This window comes from Culex pipiens, unplaced genomic scaffold (genome assembly GCF_016801865.2).
Source record: "Culex pipiens pallens isolate TS unplaced genomic scaffold, TS_CPP_V2 Cpp_Un0034, whole genome shotgun sequence".
Classification (NCBI taxonomy): Eukaryota; Metazoa; Arthropoda; class Insecta; order Diptera; family Culicidae; genus Culex; species Culex pipiens.
Window position 1 is genome coordinate 42,073 of NW_026292851.1, and position 20,208 is coordinate 62,280.

At 39.9% G+C, this 20,208-nt stretch overlaps 1 protein-coding gene across 4 annotated transcripts; it reads right to left on the bottom strand.

The window, feature by feature from the left end:
- Positions 1–974: 974 nt before the first annotated feature.
- Positions 975–15,590, bottom strand: LOC120431473 (CTD nuclear envelope phosphatase 1 homolog). Of its 4 annotated transcripts, XM_052711491.1 has the most exons (4): positions 15,338–15,590; positions 15,087–15,269; positions 10,221–10,415; positions 975–2,188 (listed from the first exon to the last, which is right to left on the bottom strand). In XM_052711491.1, exons 1-3 carry the CDS (start codon positions 15,524–15,526, stop codon positions 10,224–10,226), a joined length of 564 nt encoding a protein of 187 aa, XP_052567451.1. In that variant the 5' UTR covers positions 15,527–15,590; the 3' UTR covers positions 975–2,188; positions 10,221–10,223. The 4 variants fall into 4 exon arrangements, with proteins under 4 accessions (XP_052567451.1, XP_039452527.1, XP_039452526.1 ...); XM_039596587.2 differs by lacking the exon at positions 975–2,188 and having other exon boundaries at positions 9,483–10,415; XM_039596593.2 differs by lacking the exons at positions 10,221–10,415; positions 15,087–15,269; positions 15,338–15,590 and adding an exon at positions 4,435–8,105.
- Between the last annotated feature and the right edge of the window lie 4,618 nt (positions 15,591–20,208).

Below are 20,208 nucleotides of genomic sequence, written 5' to 3' on the forward strand. Positions count from 1 at the left end.
GAATAGAAAGGCGCATAGCCGGGCAGAAATACTACCTTTAGCCCAAAGTGCCGCAGGTAATTAATGATCCAAACACTATTTCTGCCCGGATAAGGTTCGACCTTCTTACATAGTGCAAGCTTTTTTGCAGAATATGGGTATCAACGTTCATGGTTTTTGAAACTGATCATGAAAATGTTGCGCGTAACATTCTAGATACTTGAATCTTACGTCCCAAGTTGAGATGATGCAAAAGTGCCCCGGAGCCTTATCAACATTTTCTTCACGAACCCAAAGACAAAGTAGATCGGAGAATAGAAAGGCGCATAGCCGGGCAGAAATACTACCTTTAGCCCAAAGTGCCGCAGGTAATTAATTATCCAAACACTATTTCTGCCCGGATAAGGTTCGACCTTCTGACATAGTGCAAGCTTTTTGCAGAAGAAACAAACAAATCTTGCGGTCGCACTCGGTGTAAAATGTGACTGAAGTACTAGAATCTTACGTCCCAAACAGAGATGATGTCTGCAAAAGTGCCCCGGGTAAAATACAATTTGAGGGAATATGGGTATCTACATTCATGGTTTTTGAAACTGATCATGAATGTAGATCCAAGGGGGGGACAAAAACACCATAATTTTTAAGGTGGAACAGGACAGTTTATCAACCATGTTTATTCGCCATATTTGATGATGGTAAGGACGGTCAAACAGGTAGCGAAGCCGGACATTTTTCTGACGGAGCTGCACGTGATTTTTCAAGGGTAAATATACAAAGAAGCCAGACTAACGAAGGTGTGTACGATGCGGTCACCATGGTGGGAGATGGTTAAACAAACCAGTGAGTCGTTCAACGATGGACATTTCAACCATTCTGAGACATAATTAGACAGTAAAACGAGATACCTGCAAGGACATTAGGGTTGTGACTTTTGAGAAGTGGAAAATTTGAGTTTTTCTTGTAGTATTGATGCGATAACATAAAATAAACTAATATTTCGTTTTTGACATAGTATTTTAATGCAGTTCAGTCTTATAAATGTAATACCATATTTACATGTTTGTATTTATGATGTGTTTTAAGTGTGTTGATGAGTTGTAAGTGTGGTGATGTGTACTGTAAACAATAACTGTGTTTGTGTTGTATTGAAAAAAAATCAAACAAAAAAAAGAAAATATCACGCTGGCGTAATTTTGCCAAGACCTCGAGCTGGATCAAAAATGCCACCGCAAAGATATCCGCACTTTGCGAAAAGCGCCGTGCAGTTGTAGTTCGAGAACTTTTGCAGGACTGTGGCGACTTCGGTGAGGATGGACTTGACGTTTTCCTGATGCACTCTGATCAACATTTTCTTCACGAACCCAAACACAAATTCGATCGGTGAATAGAAAGGCGCATAGCCGGGCAGAAATACTACCTTTAGCCCAAGGTGACGCAGGTAATTAACCAGGTTTGCATCCAGGTGGATACGCGCCCCGTCCATGATCCAAACACTATTTCTGCCCGGGTAAGGTTCGACCTTGTCACTTAGTGCAAGCTTTTTGCAGAAGAAGAAAAATTTCGTGCGGTCGAACGTATCCTCGGTGTAGAATGTATCTACTATTCCTTCCTCACCCAAGAACGCAAGCAGAGAAACACGAGCTTGCCGGGTAAACTCACCGCGGTAAACGATTTTCTTGCCGATCGGCCCGTAACCCTTCGTGCGCAAGACGCCCCGATTATCCACCGAGATTTCGTCACTAAAGCATAGCATATGTAAGTCCCAATGGAAGGCCGACATTTCATCGTGGTAGAAGGCAATCTCCTTCACCTTGACCTGAATCGCCCTCCTCTCCAGCACCTTCCAGGTATAACCTGCTTCGTGGAGAATGCGTGAAATCGTTGACAGGCTGATGGATTTTCCGAAACGCTGCTCAAATCTACACTTGGCCTCGTCGAGGAAAAGGACAGGTTCCTTTTTGTACAAGTCGACAATCCAGCATCTCTCCTCCTCCTTGAAACAACGGAACGTTCGTCGCTTTTCAGCGGCACTCATTCCACCATTGTTCTCGTATTTCACAATCCAGTTCTTGATCGTGGTGATGCTTTTCCCGTAAGCCGCCGCAACTTCCGCCTTGGAATGTCCCATCACATAGTAACAGTAGAGGGCGTGGTAGGCAACTTCCTGCGTCGGACGACGGCGACGTACGTGTTCCATAAGCTTTTCCATCTAAAAAATGATTTTTGAAAAAAAAACATCAGTCCTGTATAGTTGTTAAATATTGAAAAAAAAAATCGTTTATACAATTTTGTTAATTTCAAAAAATCGCGCAGAAAAATATGTGGTAGAATCTGGAAATTTTGTTGTATCAGAGCGGATTTTTGAGTACAATCTATCCTTAGGTAACAGAAAGTGCGTTGAAATCCGTAGATTTTTTTTTAAACACACACAGTCCAATATACCATGTTGAGCCGATAGGAGATCGCCAACAGAAGGACATATGGCCCACGTTGGACTCTGAGGAAGAGTTGGATAATTCCACTCAGACTAGTCAGTAATCCTTGATGCTGGAAACCCCTTGGTCGTAGTTCGAGAACTTTTGAACTTTGGGTTCGAAAGAAGCTGTTCTTATCGAGCTCAATAAAATTGCCGTAGGCGTTGTTAACGTTCTGGGCCAACTTGTAATCTCTCATCAGAGCTCGCTCGTGGTTTGTCTCCCGAACGGGGAAGAAATGTAGCAAATCAGCTGGAGTGTGGAGACATTGCTCAAAATCAACAGTCTCGATCGCCATTGCCCAAAGTGTGAAGTGGATGCCGAAAGTGTGACGTGGATGTTCTGTGAATTTCTTCCAGTCGTTCTTGAATTTCACAGATTCCATTCAGACTAGTAAGTAATCCTTGATGCTGGAAACCCCTTGGTCGTAGTTCGAGAACTTTTGAACTTTGGGTTCGAAAGAAGCTGTTCTTATCGAGCTCAATAAAATTGCCGTAGGCGTTGTTAACGTTCTGGGCCAACTTGTAATCTCTCATCAGAGCTCGCTCGTGGTTTGTCTCCCGAACGGGGAAGAAATGTAGCAAATCAGCTGGAGTGTGGAGACATTGCTCAAAATCAACAGTCTCGATCGCCATTGCCCAAAGTGTGAAGTGGATGCCGAAAGTGTGACGTGGATGTTCTGTGAATTTCTTCCAGTCGTTCTTGAATTTCACAGATTCCATTCAGACTAGTAAGTAATCCTTGATGCTGGAAACCCCTTGGTCGTAGTTCGAGAACTTTTGAACTTTGGATTCGAAAGAAGCTGTTCTTATCGAGCTCAATAAAATTGCCGTAGGCCAGCTTGTACTCTCTCATCAGAGCTCGAACGTCTCCTCGGTGTAAAATGTGTGTAGTACTTCAATCTTACGTCCCAAACAGAGATGATGTCTGCAAAAGTGCCCCGGGGAAAGTTTCTCTCTGGGGGATTATGGGTATCAAAAATTCATGATTTTTGAAACTGATCATGAAAATGTTGCGCGTAACATTCTAGATGCTTGAATCTTACGTCCCAAGCTGAGATGATGTTTGCAACGCAACAGTTATATAGGCTTACATATAGCCTATATAACTGTTGTATATCAAAAGACATGGTTTTGGAAACTGATAAAGAAAATGTTGCGAGTGACATTCTAGATACTTGAATCTTACGTCCCAAGCAGAGATGACGTCATCATATTTGTCTATCAATCCAATCAAATTTGGGAATTATTACTAACGAAGGAAAGTTATAAATTTCGTCCACAACACAATGTCATGACAACGTTGCAAGATGAAGCCATATCTGGTAGTTTCAAATGTGTTCACCCCCTACTTTCCGACCCTCTCTCTCTTCCCCTCTCGCCAGCGTGAAAACCAAGCCAATCAGAGAAAGAGAGACAAGAGAGAGAGGCGTTGGGATGCCGTTTTATACCCTGCTTTTTAGCATTTGCGAGGGCCCTCGACGGCGAGACTAGCCGAAGTTTAACCGTCTCTTGCTTATATTTGTGTTTTTCACATATATTTATTTCCAAATGGGGTTTCTGCCACTACACACACACACACAGCTACACCAGAGACATAATCAAAATAAATACATAAAACGGGAAGACCTACATAACTCGTGTTTGTGTAATAAATACAGCTTTGAAAGGTTAACTGAAGGACACCCAGGGGATTATCCATAAACCACGTCAACAATAAACTCAAAGTTCATTTTGTGAAGGAGCTATTAAACTACTGCAAACAAACTTTTTCGTGTTTGACAGTTTGTGACAAAGTTGCGAACAAGGCAAAATGTATGCTATCTACGCATAATTGTCCCGCATAGCCAGGTTCGGTGGTTTAGTGGTTAGCGTGGTAGCCTCTTAACCCAAGTAAGGTCTGGGTTCAATCCCAGACGGACCACCAACGGCAGTACAATAATGCATAGTTTTGTATGTTTCTTAGGTTTAAGCTTAATCACCTTCAATCACAGCTGGAGATGGAAATCGAAGATGTGGTGCAGATGGCGAGCGGCTGGAGCGCGGGGATTCTTGGGGGCGTGCTGGTGGTTCTCGAGGGCGATCTTCGATCGATGAAACTTGACGGGGCGCGGGGCGGGCGCGTTTGTAGTCGTGCTAGTGGATCTTGGGGCAAACTTCGATCGATCAAATGTTGTCTTCGTAGCAGCTGGATTGCGAGCGGCTGTCCCGAATCGACGTTGCTGGAGCGCGGGTGTTCTTGGGGAATCGACGTTGCTGGAGCGCGGGTGTTCTTAGGGGCGAACGACCGTTTGTGAAGCGCGGGGCGTGCTGCTGGTTCTTGAGGGCGATCTTCGATCGATGAAACTTGACGGGGCGCGTTTGTTGTCGTGCTAATGGATCTTGGGGCGATCTTCGATCGATCAAATGTTGTCCTCGTTGCAGCTGGATTGCGAGCGGCTGTCGCGAATCGACGTTGCTGGAGCGCGGGTGTTCTTGGGAGCGAAGGACTGTTTGTGAAGCGCGGGGCGTGCTGCTGGTTCTTGAGGGCGATCTTCGATCGATGAAACTTGACGGGGCGCGTTTGTTGTCGTGCTAATGGATCTTGGGGCGATCTTCGATCGATCAAATGTTGTCCTCGTTGCAGCTAGAGATGGTAGTCGAAAATGTGACGCGGGGCGAGCGCGTTTGTGATCGTCCTTGGGGTCGATCGGTCGCTGCTGGAGCGCGTCGCGGGCGCGATTTTGAGTGTGTTGCTTGGAGCGTGCTGCTGGATGAAAACCTGTTGTATAACAAGAGAATCACAAATAAGGGTGATAAACTGCTAAGTGGGGCGATTAGGGACACATATGGCGAACACGGGAACGGCAGTACAACTTTCGGACATAAGAGAACGTTGTTTTTCACGAATCTGCATTTGTAAACAAGCAGTCTATCCCTTTTGCTCAAGTGACAGTTCACGTGAAGTAAGAGGGGGATAGACTGCTTGTTTACAATCGCAGATTCGCCCTATTAAACTGTAATTTTAGGTATGAAAACAAACACTCACCTTCCTTCGTAAGCTTCTAGTTTGGAATGGTGCTCGGCGCTGCGAAAGTGCACGATGTTTGCAATGCCTTATCGGCATTGTTTTGTTCTGTATTGTTGGGATGTGAGCCGGTATAATATCGGTACATAGGGAGCGTTCTTTTATTACGTAACGTAGTTAGGGGGAAAGGGTGTGTCGGTGTCTGTTACGAAAATTGGGGGAGGGGGGTGTGCTGAAAAATTGTAACGCAAAATTTTCATACAAGAATTCATAAAAAAATGCAATTACAATTGCGTTAAAAAAGTAACAGGGGGGGTAGGGGGGATCGCTAATCTGTTACGATTTGTTACCAAAGGGGGGGGGGGGGGGGTCAAAAATCTCAAATTTTGCGTCAAGAATTCACAGCAGCTTGACAGAAAGTTTAACTCCATGTTGCACTTTTAATATCTCGATAGTCCCTGAATCCTGAAATATTCGCAAAAACTGGATTCTCGATTGTAGTTGAACTGAAAAAATTGTATCAGGAGGAGCGATTTTAAGTTTAAGTGTTTTTAAAGGACATGCAAAAAAAGAAATCCATTCCTTAACTAGTTTTAAACTATTAAACCATCTAGAAATTTAAAAGAAAGACGCTAGTATGGAGATGGGAAGGAAAGGGGTCAAGAAACAGCTTTACGAACAGCAGAACAAAGGAGATGGAACGATTTCTTGGGGCTTTTCTTCACCCTCTCTGGCTTGCTTACTCTGCCGCTGTTGCCCATTTGAAATTTTTCTTGACCGATTCCTTCCGAAGTGCGTATACCGCTTATGATGATTTCAACAAACAAAAAGCGTTTTAAAATACATTTTAGGCGCGTCCAGTTGCTTTCCAATAATTAGTTTTCAATATATCGATGTATGACCTTTCTTGTGGATTAAAAAAATTTATGATCTGACTTGACTATCTAAAATTACAAACAGTTAAAAAATGCTATTAAATAGCATAACCTCAATCTGTTTCGCCACGGCGGACAAAAAGTCTGTATGCAGTCTGCTTTTCTTACTCATCACTTATTTTTATTATGACCTCTAGGGGGGTTGGAATCACTATATCAATGAGAGGAAGGGTGGTTGATTAAGTAACGTTTTCGTCTTAATTCTGACAGAGTTGTCAGATCTTCCATATCCTCTCATACTGGTTTAATTGGCATTTAAGTGCTCATAACTTTTAATAGGGTTGTGAGGTCTTGAATATTCTGGGATACGGTATAAGGGAACGGGGTCACTTTTTAGTTTGACACCCCTTTTACACGTCGTTTACACACACTACAGCATAGCAGTTTGGACCGCGGTAGGATAAAACTCTCTTCAAGTACTCTTCCAAACTCCTGAAGAAGTTTTGAAGATAATTTTATCCTACCGCGGTCCAAACTGCTATGCTGTAGCTATTTTGAAGAGCTCTTGTAGAACTCTTGGCAAAAAATGTTACTTGGGTTGGGACAGCAGTTTTGACCATGTAGGAACACAATATTTTGATATTTCTGGTTAATTTCGGTTAGAACAGACTCAGACTAACAAAATGTGTACATCCATTTCCAAATTTAAAACCATTAAATGCTATAAACACTGCTGTTCCCTATTGAGACTGTAGTCCCGATTCGCCCCAGATGACGGTAAATGTTTATGATCAATTGAATTGAATGGAGCAATATAATTAATTATTTTTCCGAAATAAAAAATTAAACCCTTACAACACAACTGATTCTACTGATTGTTTTTCTCTACAAATAAGAAAAATGATAAAAGTACTGTTTTATTAGGTATTGTTTATTAGTAGCTTCAAATGATTTATTTACTATTTCCATCCTTGCTCTGATAAAAATGCTAACTAACAGGTTATCGTTGCCAAATAAAATTACTATTACTATTATTATTTAATTTGACGTCAGAACTGACGTAAAAGTTGTTAGTTTTGAGTATTTATTTAGTCCCACTGAGAATGTTGGCTCGAGCCTCGAGTCGATCTGATCCTCAAAACCACCTTCGGAATCCTGAAATATACGCAAAAATAAAACCAAACCAAAATTACAAAACTCCACGAAAAATGGAAGTGGAATAATTCACTCAACAAATATCGAGTCGCCATCGCCTCCCTCACACCCCCCCCCACCCCCTCCCAAACCCCACTGAAAATCAAACCTAAAAAAGTTGTCAACCGTGAAAAGTAAGAAACACTGATAGAGCGATTTGCCAAAAAATTAGATGGATTTGCAAACAAATATTTCACCACGGTCAGTGGATGAATTTCACCACAGCAAAATTCACTTTCGATGGTCACCTAGAATCCGAAATTTTTCATCATTTTATTGTATTTTCGTACCGTAATGTTTATCAAAACACATTTTTTTTTACATTTACCGCAATTAATTCAAAATTATAACAAAAATAATGTTTTTTTTCCTCTCAAATATGTTGAACAATCCCATTTTACCCCGCATCTGCATTCATTTTAAGAGAGAATTGTCTGTGTATAGGTAGAGTAGTCTCGCAGGTAGGGTACAAACACGAGCGATGAACACATTTGCATTTGCGATGAACACATTTGCTTGATGCGTGTTTTAAAACTTAGCAGTGCAAAGCAGAATACTGTAAATTGGTTTTATTTTCTTTGCTGTTTTTTTTCTTTTGTGTGAAGAAAATCGAATAAATCATTTTACCTGCGTCTTCGTTTTGCTTACTTTTTTTATCGTACTGGATTAAGATAGAATTGTTTTGCTTTGCTTTCTTTGTATAGTGTGTGTGTTTCCCCTTTTCTTTTATCGATTATTTGCTTGTGTTTTTTTTTTCAAAGAGTTTTACAAGTAATTTTACCAAAATGCTAATCTTTGTTTGTTTTGTTGTCTCCATTCTGGTTGGTTGCTATTTAGTTATGTTTTTTTTCTTTTCTTATTTGTTTCCGACTTACATCGCTAATAAGAGAATTTGTCTTATGCAAAAAATCACCTCTCAGTGTGGGGTCAATGGCGCCAGAGTGTAAGTCGAAAGGGGAAGGGAAAGAGTGTTAGTCTCGGTTGCGGAAGATTTGGGGGGGAAATGTAGGCCAAATTAGGTTTGTGAATGCATGAAAACAAAACTAGGAAACTAACATTGAACACAAGCCTTAACACAAAAAAGAGTGAATGCATTTGGTTAGGAGGATGGTGCGAGCTAGAGTATTGCTTACGCTTAAGTCGGGCTTAAATAATTCCGCGGGCGGGAAAGAGTAAGGCGGGGAAGAATCTTACTTCGGAACTTATTACTTTTTGGCTGTCTCGATGTTGTTGTTTTTAAACCAAACTGTTTACACAAAAAAAAACATTATCTGGTAGCCTCTCTTTAAATAATTGATTGTAACGAGAGAAACGGACAAAAACTGTGTCGCGCAGCAGCAGAAGATAATACAGATTGACAAATACTTCTAATCAGTGACCCGCGCGCGATCGAGGCAGGTGCCGGATTCTAGGAAGGATAAAGATATTGAGGACGAGGAAGAATAGAGTTTGTAAGCTTGCCTGTTTTTGAGGACACAACCAGTCGTGTGGGTGTTTGTTTTTATTTAGTTTTAGGTTTAGTTTGTGTAAGAGCATCTCCACCGAGGGTGGCTAAACGGGTATCCATTTTTCTAGCGATTGGCCACCCTAGGTGGAGATGCCCTAAGTGCATTTTATTTGGTTAGAGCAATCGCTCTTCGCGATCGCGAACGTTCTACGATAATTTCAACAATCGTTGAGTTCGTATTTGTTTTAATGAGTGCGCGAATCCGTTTGATGAAAGTGTTTCTGTTGGTTGGTTTTTGTAGAGCAATATCTTAACCTCTAAAAAAGTGTAATCCTCCTAAATTTTTGCTTAAATGTACTGACAGGAGGTAACCTTATGATTTTTGTTGTTGTTGGTACTAAGTTTACTAAATTTGTGTGTGTGTGTCACTCGTTTTTTCACTTAAAAAGACTCACTTTTTTTTTGTTTTTAAGTATTCAGCTTCTTTCTACCACACTCACAAAATGATTCTCTTTTGCCGTATATTTTAATATAAATTATTCTGTCTTCAACGTGTACATTCTTAGCTATTAAAACAAACAATCAGGTAAACGTATCGAACAATGTCGAATTGACATTTTGCTCAACGTGTGCAAAGTCCGGCAATCCGTCGGTTAGCCAAAACAGGGAACAATAAACGACAATGCTTGGAGTACTTTCCAGCGCATTGCATGAGCTTTGTTTAAGTAATTTAAATAAAAGAAAGAAAATTTCATGCGCCAACAAAAGAAGCAGCACGCCTTCGGAGATCTGGAAAAGATCACTCAAAATGCGTCAAAAACCTCGATAACTTTGAGTTACTTAAATGTATTGTACGTAATACAATTTATGCCTACTCCAAACTCTTTTTTTTTGCTTGTTTTTCTTCATTTTTTCTCTTTTAACCGCTACGTTTTAGGATTTCTTTTTGAAATGTGATCTTGCAACATCCGATCGACATTTAGACAAGAGAATTTAAAATAAAATTAATGAATATTTGTAAGCTTTCGCAAGTCTCACAGCGCACCTTAAAAATGTGTTACTTAAATTCTGCAGTAAGAACCAAAAAAAGAATAAAGAAAACAAAAAAAACCTAATAAACCTAACCCGTCGGGCGATCCAGCGATTCCGCGTTCGTTCGTTTGTTGTTTGTGTTTTGAAGGTTGTGCCTTAGTTCGGCAAAAGGAAGTAGGACATGTGCTGGGACGCACCACCGATGCCACCTACCTGCTACCACAAACGGTGAAGGTGCAGATTCCGCGACAGCACGGACCGGACGTCGTTGGTGAACCGGAGCGCGTCCAGCAGCGGCAGCAGCGACAGCAAACAGATGTCCATCGGGTCTGAGAACCAGGACTTGATCGGGATGGCGTTGTTCGGGAAGCAGCGGTACGCGCCCGGCGAGTTGTCGATGATGAATATCTGAAGAGGAATCGAAAAAATGGGATGGGATTAAATTTAAGTCACTTGCATATGGGAATATAAAGCAAATAACCGTTTCTTAGCGAAGTTACACAACCTTTTAATTTTTCAATGTGATTATTTAAATTCAAGATTTATGGATAATTCTCCCCCAACTCATACGAAATCGGTAAATTGTAGTACACCATATTCTTGATTTACACAACGAAATGGGGGTGTTTAATTCGAGAATCGTTTAAAAAAAGAATGTCCATGACTTAAATTGAGAATATGACTTAAATTAAGAATCTTTGGGATTTCGTAATTTGTCGGAGAATTTTCATCATGTATCAATTGTATTTGGTTTAGTTATGTTATTAAAACATTTTAGCATGGTTTTGGAACACCTGGGATGTTCTAGTCCATCCGAAACTTCCGGAAATTTTGTGCAGCAGGCTAACCGAAGAAACAAGTTGAAACTTCAAAATTTTGACAACGGATCCTACCCAGACTGCTTCAGTGAGTGCGGTAGGCTACAGTGCATTGTTGTAACGACTTATTGGGATGATCTGGGACATCCAAGGACTCCCTGGAGTTAAGATCTGTGGGTCTACCGCCGTAACAAGCAAGAGGTCGACGGATTTTGACCCCGGAACATATCCGCATAGCTTCAGTGAGTATGGTAGACTACTTTGCTGATGTGTTGGGATGTCCTGGGTCATCCAAGGACTCCCTGGAGTTAAGATCTGTGGGTCTACCGCCGTAACAAGCAAGAGGTCGACGGTTTTTGACTCCGCAACATACCCGCATAGCTTCAGTGAGTATGGTAGACTACTTTGCTGATGTGTTGGGATGTCCTGGGTCATCCAAGGACTCCCTGGAGTTAAGATCTGTGGGTCTACCACCGTAACAAGCAGGAGGTTGACGGATTTTGACCCCGGAATATACCCGCATAGCTTCAGTGAGCATTGTAGACTACTTTGCTGATCTGCTGGGCTATCTTGAGTTATCCAAGGACTCCCTGGAGTTAAGATCTGTGGGTCTACCGCCGTAACAAGCAAGAGGTCGACAGATTTTGACCTCGGAACATATCCGCATAGCTTCAGTGAGTATGGTAGACTACTTTGCTGATGTGTTGGGATGTCCTGGGTCATCCAAGGACTCCCTGGAGTTAAGATCTGTGGGTCTACCACCGTAACAAGCCAGAGGTCGACGGAGTTTGACCCCGGAATATACCCGCATAGCTTCAGTGAGTATGGTAGACTACTTTACTGATGTTCTAGGATGTTCTAGGTCGTCCAAGGACTCCCTGGTGTTAAGATCTGTGGGACTACCGCCGTAACAAGCAAGAGGTCGACGGATTTTGACCTCGGGACATACCCGCATAGCTTCAGAGAGTATGGCAGACTACTTTGTTGATGTGTTAGGCTGACTTGGGTCATCCAAGGACTCCCTGGAGTTAAGATCTGGTTGTCTATCATAAATCCAGGGAGTCCTTGGATGACCCAGAACATCTCAACACATCAGCAAATTAGTCTATCATAATCACTGAAGCTATGCGAGTGAGTCCCGGGGTCAAAACCCATCGACCTCTGGCTCATTACGGCGGTAGACCCTCAGATCTTAACTCCAGGGAGTCCTTGGATGACTCAAGTCAGCCCGACACATCAGCAAAGTAGTCTACCATACTCACTGAAGCTATACGTGTATATTCCGGGGTCAAAATCCGTCGACCTCTTGCTAGTTACGGTGGTAGACCCACAGATCTTAACTCCAGGGAGTCCTTGGATGACCCAGGACATCCCAACACATCAGCAAAGTAGTCTACCGTACTCACTGAAGCCATGCGGATATGTTCCGAGGTCAAAAACCGTCAACCTCTTGCTTGTTACGGCGGTAGACCCTCAGATCTTAACATCAGGGAGTCCTTGGATGACCTAGAACATCCTAGAACATCAGTAAAGTAGTATATAATGCTCACTGAAGCTATGCGGGTATATTTCGGGGTCAAACTCCGTCGACCTCTTGCTTGTTACGGCGGTAGACCCTCAGATCTTAACATCAGGGAGTCCTTGGATGACCTAGAACATCCTAGAACATCAGTAAAGTAGTATATAATGCTCACTGAAGCTATGCGGGTATATTCCGGGGTCAAAATCCGTCGACCTCTTGCTAGTTACGGTGGTAGACCCACAGATCTTAACTCCAGGGAGTCCTTGGATGACCCAGGACATCCCAACACATCAGCAAAGTAGTCTACCGTACTCACTGAAGCCATGCGGATATGTCCCGAGGTCAAAAACCGTCAACCTCTTGCTTGTTACGGCGGTAGACCCTCAGATCTTAACTCCAGGGAGTCCTTGGATGTCCCAGATCATCCCAATAAGTCGTTACAACAATGCACTGTAGCCTACCGCACTCACTGAAGCAGTCTGGGTAGGATCCGTTGTCAAAATTTTGAAGTTTCAACTTGTTTCTTCGGTTAGCCTGCTGCACAAAATTTCCGGAAGTTTCGGATGGACTAGAACATCCCAGGTGTTCCAAAACCATGCTAAAATGTTTTAATAACATAACTAAACCAAATACAATTGATACATGATGAAAATTCTCCGACAAATTACGAAATCCCAAAGATTCTTAATTTAAGTCATATTCTCAATTTAAGTCATGGACATTCTCATTTTAAGCCATGACTTAAAAAAAGTTGCGTAAATCGAGAATCGTTTAAAAAAAGGTGACTTAAAAAAAGAATATGGTGTACTAGCCATTTCAAACAACTTTGTCGAAGACACCAAAGTTCCATCTCTTTATCTGTTCATTCTAAAGCATTTTATATGAAAAGCACTAGGGTGGTCCATCAAAAAAGTGTTTTTATTGCGTATCTTTATTTGGATTATTTTTGGAAATTTTGGTGTCTTCGGGACACATTTAGAGCATAAAAAAACACGTCTTTTGAAACGTGAACGAAGTCTCATTTTGGTAAAAAGTTACAACGTTTTTAAGGGTTTTTAATATGCCTTTTTCAAATGTTTGTATCTTTTGTAAAATTGGCTCCGCGGTGCATCTGAAAGCTTAAAACTTCTTTACTTTACTTCTAAACTTTAATATGAATATAACATCTCAAAAGGGGTTTTTCTTAAACCCAAGTTACTTTACTACGATTTAAAAATGGTCATTTTATGAAAATTTGTACCAAGCTATATGAGAAAATTTACATGAGCTCAAATGCAGGTAAGTTTGGTTTGTGGGCAAACGTGATTGAACCCGTTTTTTTTATGGCAACTAGGGTGATCTTAGATGTTCTTGGGTTGTTCATATTCATATACTTTGATAAAATATTATTTTTTCAATTCGCTTGAAAAGAAAAAGAGATCATTTAAAACAAATTGCAAATAAAAAACCTGTTTCAATAATTAAAGCAGCTGAGGATATGATATCTGATAAGGGTGGCTCAAATGAATTAGAAAATAAAAAAGATCTATTTTATTTGTTATAATATGAACATTATCACATTATTATTTCGCTACGTTTAGCAAACCGACTTTTCTTAGTATTTTTTTTTTAAATATGGGATGATGGACCACCTTAATGGTTTTCATATAAAATGCTGTAGAATGAACAGATAAAGAGATAGAGATTTGGTGTCTTAGAAAAAGTTGTTTTAAATGGCTAGTACTACAATACTTCCCAAGAAAGTATACCTCTATATCATAAAGGAGCGAAGAAAGTTTTTGAAAACATGAGAAATTGTTGGGCCACCCTAATATCGATTTGATCAAAAGATGTAGAATTTCATTCTTAACAAATAAGACACCGAGGCTCGAAAATGCATCCCTGAAGCGGAAATGAATTATTTCTGCTAAATTTGCGTTTCCGACCACCGAGAAGAGGTGTCGAAGTGTCTTCTGCTAAGATGTAGGTATTGATGAGGACTTTTCAGAAAAAATACGTACGATTAAAAAAAAAAGTTCTCTTGACCACAAGCGTGCCCAAATCCTCAAGGAAGGTGGGGCAATAATATAAGCGTTTTGGAAATATCGTCGTTTTTGGACACCCACTGACAAATTTTAGAACAAATTTCTGAGGATGGTGGGACAACTGCCCATGTTGTATGTTATTTATTTATTTTTTTTTCTTTCTAAAAGTTTAGAACATTCTTAAAATTTTGTGTAAGAAACATTGGAGATTGTACCTCTGCTGAGATACAGAGGATAAAAGAAAAACAAACAGGAAAATTAAAGTTTTTAAAGTCTCATCCAAACATCCCCTCATTTTCCAATGCTAATATCTTAGCAAGTAATGGTTCAATTTCCAATAAAACATTTGTAAAATTTTCTGATCGCTTCAAAAGATATTTTGAATTTTTTTGAATCAAGACATCTTTTTCAAAATGGTATTGATATTGAATATGTTGCCCTTTTAAAATATTAGTGTTGATTCCATCTTTTGAACAAATATTTTTTACAGAAAAATGATTATGTTCCATTTCTTTAAAACGAGTCTTGGATCGAAATTCTACGCTTTGCGATACCCGAAAATGGAAGGCTTTTTTCATAAAAATCGTGATAAAAGCGAAACTTTGCAGTGGTACCAAACTGAGAGAATGGTCCGATTTGGATGAAAATTGGAATTCTTGCATGTTTTGGTAATACAAACAATTGAGGCGGAAGGGCGGATATGCTTTCTACTCACTCTGTTCAGGTCGCCACATATCGCCGACAGGTCCTTGGTGTACGAGCCAAAGTCGGGCGTACAGTGCTGCCGGTAGTAGCGTCGCTTCAGGATGTTCCGCCCGTTGTCCAGCTTATCGGCGACTGCGGCGCCGTAAATCTCCATGCTGGCGGTGAACACGACCAGGTCGTACCACTGGGACACCTAAAAGTGGAGTAGATTTTTCTGTTGGTCTCGTGTTTAATTCTTCCTAGCCCTGTGTGTACACTCACAATATCCAGGAAGTAGTCGACGTGGGGCCGCTTGTGCACGAAGAACCGCACCGGGTGCCGGTCGATCGTGACCTTGACGGTAAAGTCGTGCGGCGTGCCGGGCTTGACCGTGTTGCGGGGCATCGCGTCGTGGTGCGAGTGGATCAGCGTCTCGTCCAGGTCCAGCACCAGCGTCTTGCGCTGGACCATCCCGAGCCGGTGCCGGGACACGGGCGACAGCGGGAACAGTTCATATTTCACCGGTTGATGCTGTACAAACTAATGTCAGTCAGATTATCGTAGGAAAAGAAAAGGGCAAATCATTTGGTGTGATTGCGGCGCGGCGGCGGGCGGCGGCAAGTGGCAGTGGGGGGTGAGGGTGGAATGGTGCGAGCGGTGTTTCAAAATATCATTTTTTTTTAATTTTTAAAGAAATACTCCAATATAAAAAAAAATCAAACTTATTTTTGAAGAAACGTATTTTGAAACACCGTCGGAAAAAGTTTTTGCTTTTGGCAGTTTGCGGCGAGCGGGCAAGGTGTGAGTGGTTGTGGCGGCGGCAGTTGTTTTAGGCATATACCATGAGTGAAGAAGGTACAGCTTGGGTACAGCAGTTTCGTTGAATGATGAGATGAGAGCATGAAAGGCAAACCAAAAATAAAACGCAGAAGAAGCCGCTAAGTAGGCATGTGTCATTGTTTTTACTTTACGGTTTATGCACTACTAGAGAAGAAAACGTAAGCAAAAAAAAGTGGTGCAAAAACTGGCTGGCTGTGTAGTTGACGTTGCATTTGTTGTGGCTGGGGTGAACATTTGTTCCAAACCTGATCCATTTAATTGTTTAGTATACGTTTGAACATAAATGTAATTAATTTTGTTGCTATAAATCAAGCAACACTTGTTTCATTTTAAACAAGGTAAATCAAATTTAGCTTTCTTAAATCATATAGTGATATTATATCTCAAACGATTATTGAGCAAATCTAACATTGAAATCTAGCAGAATCACCATTCAACTTTGCCTGATGCCAATGTTCAGTCGTTCCATTCTGGTTTACAGATGTTTGGACTGTCTTTCAACCAAGTAAAAACAGTGTAGTATGTCCCTACAGTGTAGGGGAGAGTGGGGAGACTTGATCCCCTTTTTTTGTATCGCACATAACTCTGTCAATTTTTCACAAAACTATGAACTTTTTGCATGAATTGAAAGCTTAAACATTCAACTATGTTTGGCTGATAAGGGTATTTCATCAGATAAACTCTTCGAATCATGCCAAGCGTTTTAAAAACATATTTTAAACCGGCATTTTCAAAATGTTGGGGGTAATTTGATCCCCCTTTCAACATTTTGAAGAAATCTTAAGCAAAATGTTTTTTATTCATCCAAACTTTTAATTTTCTATAAGTTACAGCAATTTCACATTAAACCTGTACGTTTGTGTTCAAAATATAACAAGTTTAGCATGCAAAATATTTAAAAACTTAAAATTTTCTTTTTTAGACCTAAATTGAGCATGTTTACAAAAGCTGGTAATTTTTGTTTACAAAACTTTTGAAAAATGGTTCAAACTGCAGTAAGTTATGTACAACTATACTAAAGGAAACTATGTACGAAAACCCAGCCCAATTTTTTAATCTTGAGGCTGATTCCAGTGACTGTAAAAATGCAGGGATCAAGTCTCCCTAAACGCACTTTTTTAAACAATTGATTGTAAAAATAGTATGACGATAAATTTAACGTCAAATGCGTAAGGGTTTTGAAGTTGATATGTTTATCAAACAATTCATGTATAAAAAATATTTTTTTTAATAATTTTTGAGTGTTTTCTATACTTATCAAAACAAAGAAAAAAGATCTCTTGGAAGTTTTTTGCAGCACTTTTTAGAAAAATGTGTGTAACTCAATCTAAACATTTTTTAATTTTTTTCTTTTTTTTCTAAAATGAGTTTTAGTCAATTTCGCACAACTTTCTAGAACAATGCTAATTGTTTTACCCACATGCTGACGAGATACAGGCTTGGGATCAAGTGTCCCCGGGGATCAAGTCTCCCCACTCTCCCCTACTACTACCACAAACACACACACGTATACGCTTGGCGGGACCGCTTGGTTCAGCAATATTAATTGCTGGCAGGCGTCCAACAAGTCGATAGGCTGCTGTCTGTACAACGGTTTTGGTACCAGATTGAGAGCGCTTAAAAACGATGTTGGACAGCCGTAAAGTTTATATTTAATTGCTTTTCCTTTTTGTTTCATTTTTTAATTTAAGATAAATAACAAAACTAGATAATCGTAATTACATGTTTCGATCTTTCCCACTTGAAAATATATATAAAATCATTTTTATTGATTGAATCAAACATAGAATTCAAGAAATTACAAAAAAAAATGGAAGATTAATCCAAAATTCAGCCCATCAAAATGGTCCGTACACCTCAACTATCTGCAAAGTTTGATTTTTTTTTTTGAGAAAGTTTTCAAATATATTTGATAGTTGGTCAGCTGAAGACACATATCAACACATTAGAAGTGATGCTGAACTTCTGATAATTGTGTTTAGTTTAAACTTACTAAAAAAAAAAAAGTGAAGTCGTGTGGCAAAATGGCAAAAATTTATTATTTATGTCATGATTTATCAACTTTATCAAAAATCCATGATACTCTATCCCTCAAATACTGCTCAAATTTTTTTGGGATTTTTTTTTTGTTTTTTCCTTGTTTAGGAAGTAATTTTGAGCAACTTTTGTTCCACGATAAACTTTACTTCTCTTGTTTAATGTTTTTCTTGTTTTATTTTTAGTATTTTAATTTACGTTTATCTTGTTTAGTTTATCTTAATTTTTGGTAGCATTTGGCCTTTTCTACAACCTCCTATCATTTTTTTTTGCCTTTCTATTTATTTTATGTTTTTACAGTCACTTTTTATTTTTTTTGCTTGTGAACTGCTCTAGATAGGTACCATTATCATTTAAGTTGTAAAAAATGCGTAAAGACATAGTCTGGGACATCACAAAAAATACTGCTTACTTCTTTTTACTTAAAATATAGGAAATGATAGTAAACACACAGCCAAAGTTGACCCCTACAAAAATTACATTTTTAAAAACATTGGCAAAGTCACACAAAACAAGTCAAACTTCCAAACAGTCAATTTTCTTAAAATTTAAGAGTTCTTCTTTCCAATGCTTTTTAATGATCAAAAAATGGTTGAAAAACATATTTTTTGCGATATTTTAAGATCGAAGCCCATCTAGTGGCGGGGGTTGGTTGTAGTCTTTATGTAAACTGATGTCAAAAACATAAACAATGACTTTTATATCCCGCCGTTTGACTTGTGGGTTGGGGTCATCCCGCCAAACAAATCCTAGTAAACTTGGGGTTGCGATGGGAAAAATCATGTCAGATATTTTCAGTTTATTGTTTTGGACGGATTTTTATTTTCAGATTAAGGAACTGGACGAACTAATGGTTCGATTGCGGCATTTCTACTGAAAATTTAGCTCGAGTGTATAACGATAAGTCCAACACGGCTTATCGGAAGATCATCTACGTGTTTGACCACAATGGAACGCGTGGAACTGCACAGGGAAACGTTATCCTGTCAGCTAGGTCACCAGAACCACTCAGCTGAAACACAGCCCTCGAATCAGGAGTTTGTCCTAAAACATACGTGTTTGGCCAACGTTGGACGGGGGTCTAATATTTACAAAACACTGAAACCTTCGAATCGGCTTTATAAACGTAAGCATGTCAACTGCCCGTGATCACGCTAAAGGTACCGAAAGGATGGCCGTTACGGATTTGCTAACTGCCGTAGATTAGTTAATAGGGACGTGGCGTTACATCGTGCTGCCACCTGGTTTTTTTAAGCGCAAGAGTGTAAAAGTGCTGAGTCATCGTCTAAAAATAGACGGCGTCCTATCTCGCCCAGCAAAATAAAGTCGATAAAGTAGTCGGTTTCGATGAGAAAAAGTGGAAAATGTGGTCTAAAAATAGCGACGCCATCCCCCTATTCAAGCCGAATTGAAGAAATTTTCACTCAAGAAAAGAAAATGATTGGAATTATGCGATTCTTAAAGATTATTTATGAATAAAGTTTTTTATAATTACTGAAAAATCGTCAACAACAAAAAAACAGATGTTTCTTTTTAGGTAAAGGATTTTATTTGTATTGCCATGATTTTTGTTAATCTAAAAGAGTTTTTCTCGAGGTTTTTCTTGTGTCTTGATGGAGCTTGACGCGCTTTCACTATCAGGGTTTACTACATGGCGTTGGTCTTCTTGGGACATAGTTCAAATTCTCAGAAAAATCGTGAATGGACAACCAGTTCCATGTTTTCCAAGGCTAAAATGTACACAAGCTTGCCACCGGCTCATCGTGAATAACGTTGATCACTTTCTTGATCAGTAGCACCCCTTCCGTTCCGCTCCGCTACTTTCCGCTGGTCGCGTGTCTTCGGCAGCCAAGTCAGTTTCTCAAACTGAGCAGTTCCTTCGTGTTCTGTGTTCAGGAGAGGAAATGATTCGCCGATATCCCAATGCCACAATTTTAATCGAGAGGGATTTCTAGAATCTTTTTCGAAGAAAGTTTTCGCAAACTCTGTCCAAAACAACAAACCGAAAATATTTGACATGATTTTTCCCATCGCAACCCCAAGTTTACTAGGATTTGTTTGGCGGGATGACCCCAACCCACAAGTCAAACGGCGGGATATAAAAGTCATTGTTTATGTTTTTGACATTAGTTTACATAAAGAAGAGGGTTAAAAATAGTCGACCTTCTAAAAAAATTTTTTTAGCAGCCTATTTTTGATTTTCGTTATCTTTTGTGAGTTTTTTCGTTCTTTCAAACATGATCAGCTCTTTTAAAAAAGTCCGACATTTAACGTGG